Consider the following 12821-nt stretch of genomic DNA (forward strand, 5'->3'; position numbering starts at 1 on the left):
CATGCTCCATCCTGAGCAGACACGCACACTGACAGTAAATAGAACATGTCAAACCTGAAGCAGGAAGCATGTTGTTGACAAGGTTATATAAATAAGGTGAGGGGTTCACTCCCGCTGACCATAAAGGACACACATATCCTCCCTTAACTCTCATTTCAAGTTTGAAAGGTGTTACAAAGGGCGTTATTTACATCCTCACAGGTACAAGATATTCTCACTGTATAAAAACTTACTCTCTCCACAGGGGCACATTTAAACATTTAGCAAAAGACAATCATAGCGAGTGAACAAAATATTGTGCAGCGTTTCTTTACAGGTAACAAAGCCAGAGAACTACAGGACATCGAAATCTGAAATATTATTAGGTTCTTTCTAGATGATGGCACCCAGCAGTGGGGAACACCCATTGGGAGCAAGTAGGGATTTCTACATTGAGAACACAACCATTAGGGTTTATGACTATGCCAAGAGTTCAAAATGCAAAAAATAAAAACATATTTGATTTTTAAGCTACTTTTATGTCCCAAATGTATTAGCTACATTTGAACTTTTTTTTTTTGTTTAAAAAACTCAGAGAAACAGCAGAAGATAGGAATTACAAAAGCCTCTGTATAAAGCCTTGGTAAGCAGTGTCACATGACGTTCATGTATGGTCCATTTCCACAAAGTGGTCCGGTTTGTTTCAGTACAGTTTGCATAAAATGATCTTACCTGTGTTTCCTCAGCTGATGTTCTTCTCACCAACCTCCAGCCTCTCTAGTTGTGATGGGAAATGCGTCTCTTTGAAGTGATCCAGCTCATTTGGCTCAGCTCAGTAAAGCTGGTTGTGTGGCTCCTACAAGACTCTTCATTTGGTCAAAGTGACTTTTTAAAAATGTATCAAAGGGGACATATTGTGCAAAAATCACTTTTTCAGGCTTTTCTAACAAAAAGATGTGCTCCTGGCCTGTCCATAATCCCCTCAAGTACCAGAAAAACACCATTCCCTCCCCCTTTCTCTTTCTCCACCTTTCAGAAAATGTGTGCTGAAACAAGCCGCTCTCAGATTTTCCCCCTCATGATGTCATGTGGGGAGCTGTCACCTCCCCCAGGTTCGGTTGGCCCTCCCCAATTGGAAGAAAGTTCCTCCCTCCTCTCCTGATCCAGCTGAGGAGGATCAGGAGAGCCACATCCATTAAGCCAGTGGTCATGACCCTCAATTTAACATGCACTGGTATTGGCTGTCAATAAAACTCTGGCTCTAATTTCACTCTAATGTCAGTGTAGAAATCGAAAGATATCATTTTAAGTACATCAGTGCAAGTGCTCAAGATATAGAAGGATATTTCTGTGAAGCCATCACTTTATTTTTTATCATCAGGTAGCTAGCAAACTTACCGCAGCTGCGACTAAAGCAACAACGCACACGTTTTTTCTTCTTGCTCTTTGTTTCTTTTTTCTGCTGTGTCACTGAACAGAATCTTGCGTGCCCAAATAACAAAGGATGTAGGAGGGAAATTTGTTCAGTGATCATTGTTTCAATCAAATGCATGTTTGTGACAAAATGAGGATTTTTAATATGTTAATGGGGCTTAGCTAGCCTCTTAGCACAGTACCAGACTCCTCTAGAGCAGTGGTTCTCAACTGGTGGGTCAGGACCCAAAGGTGTGTCTCAAAACTGTTTCCAGTGGGTCACAAATTTGTGGTGGGAAAAAAAAAATATGCAGCAAAAAGTTAATGAGGAATAAAACTCCAAGTGGAGAAACAGAGCATCTATACATTTCTTTAGGTTTTCTTGTGATGATAAGTATATTTCAGTTTTTTCTCAACTCATTCAACTCATTTATCTTATTTTCTGGATCACAAAGCTGTTTTTTTCAAGATGATTAGGAATTTCGAACAATGACCAAGTTTTCATGCTGTCTCGGGAAAAAAAGGCCTAAAAATGTTTGAACACTTGTCCCTCTGTAATGTTGTGCTATTTAATGTTTTGAAAGGCCTCAGGTAATTGTTGACTTTTACCTAATGGTAAAACTTCCTGTTCTCTCTACATGACAGCGTACTCACACATAGACTCTATTATAAATTCAACCTTTAGCTGGCCTCCACACAAACTGTGTGAAATGGCAGCAGACCAGCCCGATGGCTGTACACTCAATGATCTTACAGTCAGGATGAGCACTAGAGGCCCCTACAGCCAGCAGCATGATATGAATGTGTGTTACTTTGACTTTAGAGCTCAGCTGTCCTGCTGGTGACATTAAGAATTGGCACATTTCACAGATTTTCCGCCATAAAAGACATCAGCTCAGGATAACAGCCTGCAGCTGCAAAAAGTATTTTTAATGTTGTGTGTGAGGGAGAGAGAGCGAGAGATACTTCTGCTTTGAACTTTTTTGATTTCAGGGAAATTCTGCATTTATTAATAATGTATCAATATGATCCCAGCTGGGTTTGTGCTCTATTTCCTGCTCATTATTAAGTAATTCTACACACTGTCACTGTCCTGTGACCTTTAAGTTCTGCTGAGAGATGAACTGAAGTGCTACATTTTCATTTGAGTTCAGAGAATTCTCAAACTTATTAGAGGATTAGTTTCACATTTTTGGAAAACGCACTTATTCGCTTCGAGCGGTGGGGAATTAGATGACAGGATTGATACCACTCTTATTTTTATCCATTTAATGTAAGGCTAAAGCAAGGAGCTTGTTGGCTGAGCTTAGCATACAGATTAGAAACAGGAAGAAACAGCCTGGCTTTATAGCTCTCTGGCAGAGAGTGAATAAGCGCATTTTCCAAAATGTCAAAGTTGTGCTCTAAGCTCAATAAATTTTTAAGACTGGTGGATAAACTAAATAAAAAATACACTGTCAAAAAGCTAAAAAGAACGGTTCAGCTCACAGAAGATTTTCTCAAGACATTGACAGCATGTCACTCCCACAAAAAGGTACACCAGCATGTTTTTGTACAGTTATTATTATCCGGTTTTTCAGCCAGCATGAGTTTACCTTAGCTCGTATCATTTTCATCACTGCTGTGCCACAGGTTGAATATGAGCTTCCATGCTAAGAGAAAAGAAAAGTGCAACAACACACCTTCCTGTAAGTAAGATATAAAGCCATAGCCAGCAACTGGTTAGCTTTAGCTTTAAACAGGAAACAAGTGAAAGAGGTGAGCCTTCTTCTAAAGCTTGAAATTTATTCAAATATCTGCATGTAAACAAAGTGTTAAAATGACAGATAGTGGCTTAATGAGCTCATTTCCTCTCCTTTTTTGTAAGAAAGGTTAGGCTAAAATAGCAATGCAAGATCAGCCTCAGTATATTTTAAAACCTCAAAATAGTTTTGCTGGTTTTAATGTGGCTTTGTATGTTAGCATTTCCCCTGTGGATGACTGAAAAAGGACAGTGTGTGCAAAATGCAGCATATTCATTGCTTGCTACTTATTGAAGGAAGCTAACTCTTTGTAAAAATGCTAACTCCCTTGAGATTGGTTGACACATGTACTGATAAATCAGTACTGGACTTCGATTCACATTAGTGATTTTTTTTCTACAGCTTAAAACAATAACAGTTAAAAAAGAACCATAGGCCCAGGCCTTAGCTAGCTTTACTGACTTTAGCTGCCATCATTCTGCCGTTACCAGAGTTAATCATGAACTTTAGAGCGTGCAAAGTTTTGAAACATATTGAAGCAAGGAAATAGAAATCTAATCTTTGTATGCTGGATATGAAACTACAGCTAGCATTTGTTAGCTTGGTTGGTTCTATCATTACTTAAACTATAGTACAAAAATAACAGGCTGTACCAAAGCTAGGTTTTCTCTGTTTTAGTCTTTTTTAAGCTAAACAAATAAGCTACTGGGTGTGAGTTCATACTGACTGACAAACTGTGGAGTTTTTACTTTTTTTTCTAAGCTCATAAAATGTTTCCCCCAGGACAGTATTAGTAGAAAACTCACTAAAGGATACTCTCCATGCTCCTATAACCATTAGTATGTCTCAAATCGCATACTTCCATTTGTGTACTGTAATACAATACACTTAAATGCAGCACAGCATTTAATCGCAGCAAGTTATTTGTCTCAAATCGCACGCTGCTGTTTTGCACTAACAGGAAGTGGCAATGTTTTAACTGCCTCTGTTTTCTTTTATTTATTTTTAAATAGCAAGTATTACACAGACATTAGGCAATTAATTGTCTAATGTCTATAATCCAAATTTGATGGATATTTTCACTTACTATTAGATTTATGTACCTTGTATTTAATGTAGAAATTATTTGCTTGGGGAAAAAAAGAACTAAGTTTTGCCTTGTAGCTGTTTTCTTGATTGAAATCTAATGTTGTTGCTAATAACATGTTAGCTAGCTAGCTAGCGGATGCCAATGTTAGCTAGCTTGCTAACAGTACAACATCTGCCACGTCATACAAAGAGTCCATCATTCCACACTTAATTCTTGGACACTTGCATTTATGTACTTAAAATGTTTAGTAATTAGTACAAAAGTATGCCATTTGGGACGCGCTGCATATTCTGTGACTTAGCCAGCATTAGCATATTTTAGCTGGTATTATTCTGTCATTACTGCACCAAGGTTAGGAATGCTAACCTGTCATGCTTAGAGTAAAGCTGAAACCGCTGTAAACAGAAAGAAATAGTTAGACTCCACTGTCATTGCTGTAAGTAATAAATACAGTTACAGTTAGCAACTTGTTAGCTTACAGTAGATACAATAAGGCTGTCCACTAAAGCAGTGGTTCTCAAATAGTGTGGCACAGCACTGGTGTGACTCGAGACAAATGGAGGTGTTCCTTGGCCATTTGTAAGTCTATACATTTGACTACAAATAAATAACAACTAAACTAATAGTGCACTGTTTTACAGTGGATACTATGCTTAGATATAAATATGGTGTGCTTTGCAATTTGTGGCTTGATATTGGGTGTGCCGTGAGCAAATTAGCTTTGAAAACCACTGCTCTGAAGTGAAGAAAAGGCCTAAAAATAAAGTTGACTGATAGTGGTCAGGCAAGTTTGCCTTGTTACACTCCCATTTTTCCTATCATCTGATGTGGCAGTTTGGATTGGGGGGGGGGTCCACATGCATGCCAGCTGTAATCAAAATGTCTGGTCAAGCTAATCAACTGCTGGATATTAAGTAAAAATGGACAAACCTGACAGTGAAATGGGTCTTACTGTTCAACTTAGGATAAATGAAAATGTGTATTTTCCAAGTTGTTGAACTACTCATTAAGAAAACTCAGCCATAGGGTCACTGTGGCCCTTTGAACTTGTGTGTGTTTGTGTGTGATTGTTTTTCTGCTGTCTGCTAACACAAACCGCTTCCTCTGTAAACACAAGGAAATTACTGAGCTGGACAAAACCAACAACAAACAACAAACCGCTATGAGATTGATGCTTTACTAAAAATAGTCCCTGGTGTTTGGTCAACTGGAGGTAAACTGTGCTTCACACAGAAAACTGAAAGTTTAAAGAATTTACATGGCCCTCTGCTGTTCAGTCAGCTGAGATTGTGAAAGGTTTATGCGGTCTGATACAGCAGAAAAGAGCTTTCAGTTTAATTAAAGATGATTTTACCATGTTGACTGCTTTCAGTTTGAATGATATCCTTCTCTGTTTGTAGTGTATCATTTTTCTTTCAAACACCACATTTATAAAATGTTTTGGGCCCATTTATCATACGATCCTGTCGTGTCTTGGTTTAAAAAGCCAAAACTGCCTTTGACCCTTGTCAGTCAAAATCTCCTCTAAGTCCTTCTCTCCAGCAAAGATACAGTGCCTGTGAAAACTATTCACCCCTTGGATGTTTTACCTTCTTATTGATTTTATAAACTTATCATGGTCAATATAGTTTGTCCTTTTTGCCAAAAATTTTACCCAAAAAAACTTTAATGTCAAAGTAAAAACAGATTTCTACACTCTAATGTCTATTGAATAAAAATATGTAAGGTAAAATAAGTGATGGCATAAATATTCTCCCTTCAAGTCAGTATTTAGTTGAAGCACCTTTGGCTGCAATCACAGCGCTGAGTCTTTGTGGATAGGTCTCAATCAGGCTTGAACGTCTGGACACCGCAATTTTACTCCATTCTGCTTTGCAAAACTGCTCAAGCTCTGTCAGGTTGCCCAGGGTTTGGGCATGGACAGCCTTTTTCAAGTCCAGCAACAAACTCTGTATTGGATTGAGGTTTGGGCTTTGACTCGGCCACTCTTAAACATTTATCTTGTTGTCTTTAAACCATTTCTGTGTAGCTTTCGCTGTATGCATCGGTCATTGTTTAAGTGGAAAATAAATCTTCTCCCAAGCCATAGTGCTCTTGCAGACTAAATAATATTGTCCTCCAGGATTTCCTTATATTTTGCTGCATTCATTTTACCCTTTACTTTTAACAGCCTTCCAGGGCAGGCTGCTAAGAAGCATACCCACAGCATGATGCTTCACAGTGGGGATGGTGTGTTTGTGGTACTGTGCAGTGTTTGGTGTCTGCCAAACATAGCGTCTTGTCTTTAATGACTGATAAACCAAAAATGAAGCTTATCCCTCCCTGTATCTCTTCCCTCCTCTCTCTGCAGCTTGTCCAGTTGGTTACTTCAAGTCTGTTTCGGGCCCTGTCCCCTGTTCCGTGTGTCCCCCCAACAGCAGAACCAGCCAGGAGGGATCCAAAGTGTGTGAATGTCGCAGCGGCTTTTACCGAGCAGCCAGTGATGCCAACTCCTCTGCCTGCACAAGTGAGCTTTGTCTGTTTATTTGTTCCTGCCTTGGTGTCTGAAAGGTGCTGAACAGGCTTTATTTGTCACTGCTCAGACTGTGAGAACAAAAACCAGTCAGTGATTAGAATCCACCCTCTCTTTTTTCACACAATGTAATAAAATGTTCATCCCAGCAGTAGAAAAAACTGCCAAGTATTTTGTTTCTCAGCGTGTTTTGCTTAAATTGCTTCACTGCCAACTTTTGTTCCTCCATTACTTTACTCAGTTAAATGTCTTTGCCAGCATGCTTCCTCTCATATCTTAAACTTTTTAGCAGATGCTTCCATCCAAGTGTCTCATGCTTACATTATGAATGCCCCCCCTCCCTGCTTCTCTCTCTTCCTTTTTTTATGACAGCTCCTCCGTCTGCGCCTGTCTCTCTGTCCTGGGAGTATGAAAGCGGCGATGGTGGCGTTTCCTTAAGATGGCGCCCTCCCGTTGACATGGGAGGCCGCAGCGAGGTGTGGTATGGGGTGGTGTGTCGCATCTGCCCCTCAGCTATCATCACCAACCCGGCGTTGTGCTCCTGGTGTGGGGAAGGCGTCACATTCAGTCCCACCCAGACTAACCTGAAACAAACCAAGGTCACCCTCAACAACCTGCTGACCAGAGTCACTTATCTCATACAGGTACTGTGGAAAACTGTCCCATAAAGGTGCAAAACTCTCTGATATCAATCTGGAAATAGTCTGAAACTATGCTTTGAAATACTTTGAATGTCTTTTATTGGCCATTTCTTTAGACCTGATAAATGTGCCAAAAAAGTTTTTTTTTTAAGGAATTTGCCAGGGAGGCAACATTTTTGCAGCAGCAGAGATAGGTCATCTTTGCTGTTATTATCCCATAAGCTCCACATCAGCAAATACACACTAACATTTATTATTCATCTCCTGGTAGCTCAACTAAATCATAGCTTATTTCTTATTTATAGTGTGCAGATATTCCCCATTTACCCGTGTTTGTTGACTGGCCATTACAGCTGTGTTCATCAGGGTTTGTTTCTCCTAGTCATGAAAGTAAATAGACAAAAAAGCTTCAAATGTCACATCTGTGTGTTTCTTGTTATCCACAGGTGCAAGCCATGAATGAGGTGTCAGCTTTGAGCCCTTTTCCGGCTCGATACGCGAGCATCAATTTCACTACAAGCCAGTCAGGTGAGTGCCAGACAAAGAGGATGAAAAAGATGAGATAAAAGAGAGGAGATGATCTGAGGATGATGTTTGGGTAGATACTGTGTGTATGTGTGTCTGGGCTCTCTCTCTCTCTCTTCTCTTCCTTTCTCTCTCTCTGTCTGCCTCTGCTCCATCTTTTTCTGCTCCTGTTCTCTGAGCAGGAGGTTGCTCGAGGTTACAATATCCTGTCAGATCTGATCATGGTCACTGTGGAGGAAGAAAGGGACAAATGAGAGATGGGCAGACAAAAAGACAGACAGAGAGGGAGATGAGAGCAGAAGAGTGGGGAGAGAGGAGAAGAGAATGGGGCATTGTGCAGACAAAGTACACCGTTATACAGTTTTCCAAGTAGCTGATCAAGATTGATGAAAACTCCTCATGAGGCTTAATTAGCTGAAAAATACCTTGTCTGCTTTCAGAGATTATTGATTCAAATGAAGGAATGCCAGAAAGTTCTTATTAAATGGATAAGAGACGGAGCACAGTGATTGTAAAGAGAGATCCTACGTGGAGCTCTGTAAAAACTTTGCTATGCTCCTCTAAATACACTTCACATGTTCTGTAATAGTGCCCCCTAGTGGTTGTAACCACTGCATGATAACTTTACTGATTCATCATGACTGTAACTACTGGTCTGAATTTTTACTGATGTCCACATAGTTCACTGTGGTTCTGTTGATAAATTAGAGACAAGCAAGGTAATTTCAACCTTTTCGCTCAAATACAATGATAAAAACACTCTGTGACTCTCATTGTCATACGCAGTTATTTTAATAAGGAAAAATACTAAATTGGAGGAGATGCTCGATTACATCACAGCAGTATGCATGCATACTGGTGGCAGAGAAAGGAAAGTGGAGAGAAACATGAAGAAGCAGGTTATATAGGTAATATATTTTTAAATGATTTCCTTCAAAAAGTTAAACATCCATAAATTCAATCCCCTCAGTTTTTGAAATTTGATCTTGTGACCTCCAAAGGTAACTTGTTAACTGACCTGAGTGGTTGAGCTGTTGTGTGGTATTGCAGGGCTTTAACGAGATGTGCTGGTGCTTGTTATAACAGCTTGTTCAGTTTTACACAGCATCAGCTACATCACAACACAGCTAAAATACTGTTGTCTCTCTCAGTTCCCAGTACAGTTCCCATGATGCATCAGCTGAGCCGGGCACCTGACTCCATCACTCTCTCGTGGCCACAGCCAGACAGACCCAATGGAGACATCCTGGAGTACCAGCTTAGATACTTTGACAAGGTAAACTTAGCAAACACATTATAAACATGCTGCACAAAGCAGTTCCACGTAACAAAAGTGACCGCCACGTCCTTCTGGTGTTTCCTTCAGGGTTCAGATGTGGACAGTGCAGTGACCGTTTACAGTGAGACCAACACAGTGACCGTCAGCTCTCTAATCCCCGGCTCCATCTACGCCTTTCAGATCAGAGCTCGAAACGAGCGAGGCTTCGGCCCCTACAGTGACACCATCTACTTCACCACACTGCCACTGGGTACGACACTCATTTCCTTTGATTCCAGTGAATCTATCAAAGTCTATTATAGTAATTAGCACACAGCAGAACTGCACTGACAGCACGAGTCTTGATGTCATGGGGAAAATGATGATGTACGAGACTAAACAACTCCTTCACAACATGATGTTAAAGTTATAAATGTTACATTTTTTAGAGAAATGCAGAGAAATACAAGGAAAGCAAGAGTACTGCAGAGATGAGAAGTAGAGTTCTGAAAAGCTGGGCCAGGACAAAAATGAGGTGCCTCAGAGGAGGAGACTGAGGTATACAGGATGAGATTAGCAGAAGACCTGTGAGGATCTGGACTAGATGCTGATGAACTGAATGGAGGTGGCTGGGGTGGAGGAGGTGTGCAGCGTCTGCACTGAAACATCAGGCTGACTGTGGAAGACAACAGATTTAAAATATGAGTGCATGATGATTGATTAAATAAGGTTGTGGCAAAATCTGATTAGCTTAGTATTTAAGAGAGAGAACACCCATGATCAGCTGATCACCAGAGCAGGAAAAGAGAAAGAATGGGAAAAGAGAACAAGTGGTGAGAAATGAACTTCTGCAGAGCTCCATAAATATACTGCACAACCTTCTTTATACAGACATCCACGTAATCCATCCAGCTCGGTACAATCTATGGTATTTATAGATAATCTTTAAAGTGCAACTGCTGTGCATGCTAACATATCTGAATCCAGCATCACAATACCGTAATGTGTAAATACTTTATCCGGGTTTCTCATCATTTTTCGTTGGTACAGAGATTTTTGTCAAACATGGTAAGAAAAGTTAAGGTTGCTCACAATTTTTTCATAAAGTAGATTGCAGTTATCAGAGTTTATAAAATGATATAAATAGCCTAGTCTCTAGTGTTTATGTAATCATCATAACCTGAATAAGATCAAAAGCTGAGTAAGAATTAAAAAATGGATGCTAATAAGCTTGTAAACTCACTCACTATAAATACTTCTTACCTGTAACTCTCTGTAGATTTCCTTTAAAGTGAACAGTCTCAAAGCAAACTGAGGTCTGTTCTGTTTAGTTCAACTGCAGCCCCAGGTGAAACTACAAAAGATTGGTTTATTGTTTAATGACAAAAAAGACATGAAAAAAAATCTATTTTCAGTGGTAGTGGATGTAATAAGCAACTCTAGTTCATGTTTTCCCCTCTGTCTTCCTCACAGAGGAGCATTCGCAGCAGATCCAGAATAGACTTCCTCTGCTGGTTGGCTCCGTCATGGGTGGTGCAGCTTTTCTCCTGGTAGTGGCAGCCATCGTGGTTGTGGTGGTGTTTCGCAGGTGAGATAAATTTTCTGTTTGCATATTATACATATTTCTCTGCTCGTACCTTTTCAAATGTTTTTATATTTTTACAGTAAGAGAAGGGAGAGCCCATACAGTGACAGACTTCAGAGGTACATCAGCAACCGAGGTGAGCATCACAATATCTGATTAAATATAACTTTATTTTATTTAGATTCAGTTAAGTTAAAATCATTACTTCTTTCAATTTTAGGGTTAATGCCGTACAATAAGGGTAAAGAAATTACAGCAACAATTTAAACAAAGCATGTGCTTAATGAACTTTGAAAAAATGTTGGTTCTGTTTCATAGAGTTTTCCCAAAAATAAGCACTTTTATTATTTCTCCTAAATAGGAGGCAATCTAATCTAAGGAGGCAGCGCTGACCTTCTTGAAATCTAGCTTTTCATATAGTTATAAGCTAATATTCATCCTTATAAATACAATCCTGTATCTTTGTATCTGTCATGATTTAGGGGGTGGTCTCTCTATTCTGCAGTAAAAGATCATCCTGACCTAGTTTCATGGCAAAATGTGTTTAAATGTCAAAAGTAGAGAAAAAGCCAAACTTAGTTTTTAAAAATGTCTTTATTTCCAGGTGGAGTTAAGTACTATGTGGACCCCTCAACCTATGAGGACCCCAGCGAGGCTGTCAAAGAGTTTGCCCGTGAGATTGATCCCGCTCATCTTAAAATTGAGGAGGTGATTGGTGCAGGTAGGTCTGGTTTCTGCCGGTCTCTTAAATGTTATTGTAGTCAGGTGATATTAAATATCAGTCTAATTTACTTCTCCTCTTGCAGCTCAGTTTGGCGAAGTTTCTCGGGGACGCTACCGTCCACTGGGGCGCAGGGAGGTGCTGGTGGCGGTGAAGACTTTACGCTGGGGGGCTTCAGACAGAGAGAGGGGGATGTTTCTGAGCGAAGCAGGAGTTCTGGGACAGTTTGATCATCCGAACGTGCTGAAGTTGGAGGGCGTGATCACTCGAAGCCCTCCAGAGAGGATCATTACTGAGTTCATGGAGAATGGGCCACTGGATGCCTTCCTCAGGGTGAGATGATCAACTTTTTTTTTTACTGATGTCAAGGGTTGCACACATTTATTTCACTCTTAACCCCTCCTCATTCATTCTCGATTCCTGCCGTCTTTCAGGAGAACGAGGGCCAGTTCAGCGTCCTGCAGCTTGTCGGGATGTTACGGGGAATCGGTGCAGGGATGCGTTACCTCTCGGAGAGAAATTTCGTCCACAGAGACCTGGCAGCAAGAAATGTGCTGGTTAACTCCAACCTGGTTTGTAAAGTGTCCGACTTCGGCCTGTCTCGTCTCATGAGGGGCTTGGACCACAACATACCCACTTACACTGCCTCACTGGTATGCACTGGAAACCTGAGCCTCTGTGGTTCTTGAACACTCCTGATTTGTGGTTTCATTTTAGCATAACTCAGTGATTTACTGTCTGCCTTTGTCCATCAGGGCAGTAAGATTCCTGTGCGGTGGACAGCACCAGAAGCCTTTCAGCATCGCAAGTTCAGTTCAGCAAGTGATGTCTGGAGCTTTGGGATACTCATGTGGGAAGTGATGTCATATGGAGAGCGTCCGTACTGGGACATGAGCAATCAGGAGGTGAATATATAGGAGACTGAAGCCTGAGAACAGGAAGTCATAATGAATTAGTGATGGAAATGCACTCACGTTAAATTACTAGAGAGTAATAAAATGTCATTTAAATGAGTTAAAGCACCAAATACAAACTACAATGTGCACTGTTTACATCTGCCTAGACACATATTTGACACTGCATTGAAAGACAAAGTAGTAAACACCATCTAAAACACAAAGAATCATACCTGCAAAGTAGCTGTTAGACTTCAGATTAAAAAAGGTGTACCAAATCAAAAATTTGCCATTTAATTCTTGTAGAAAGTAAAAAATCTGTCTCACTGGGAATTTTTTATTATGTGTGCCCTCTCCCTGCCCCCTCTTCTTTAACATACTCATTTAAATGATGACAAAGTACCAGGCAGACTACATTTGAATAATTTTCTGAGTCGCTCTAACAGCCCATTGGTGGTC

The 12821-nt window shown here is 40.3% G+C and overlaps 1 protein-coding gene across 1 annotated transcript in view; it reads left to right on the forward strand.

Moving 5' to 3' along the window:
* The window catches only part of ephb6 (eph receptor B6), a 34492-nt gene that overhangs the window by 19039 nt on the left and 2632 nt on the right, over nt 1-12821 (forward strand). Inside the window, exons 4-14 of the mRNA XM_041794149.1 lie at nt 6575-6730; nt 7109-7380; nt 7824-7905; nt 9054-9178; nt 9269-9431; nt 10634-10748; nt 10826-10881; nt 11350-11466; nt 11552-11799; nt 11901-12119; nt 12222-12371. Coding sequence (XP_041650083.1) covers nt 6575-6730; nt 7109-7380; nt 7824-7905; nt 9054-9178; nt 9269-9431; nt 10634-10748; nt 10826-10881; nt 11350-11466; nt 11552-11799; nt 11901-12119; nt 12222-12371 — 1703 coding nt within the window. The remainder of the gene's footprint in view (nt 1-6574; nt 6731-7108; nt 7381-7823; nt 7906-9053; nt 9179-9268; nt 9432-10633; nt 10749-10825; nt 10882-11349; nt 11467-11551; nt 11800-11900; nt 12120-12221; nt 12372-12821) is intronic.

Source organism: Cheilinus undulatus, linkage group 8 (genome assembly GCF_018320785.1).
Source record: "Cheilinus undulatus linkage group 8, ASM1832078v1, whole genome shotgun sequence".
Taxonomy (NCBI): Eukaryota; Metazoa; Chordata; class Actinopteri; order Labriformes; family Labridae; genus Cheilinus; species Cheilinus undulatus.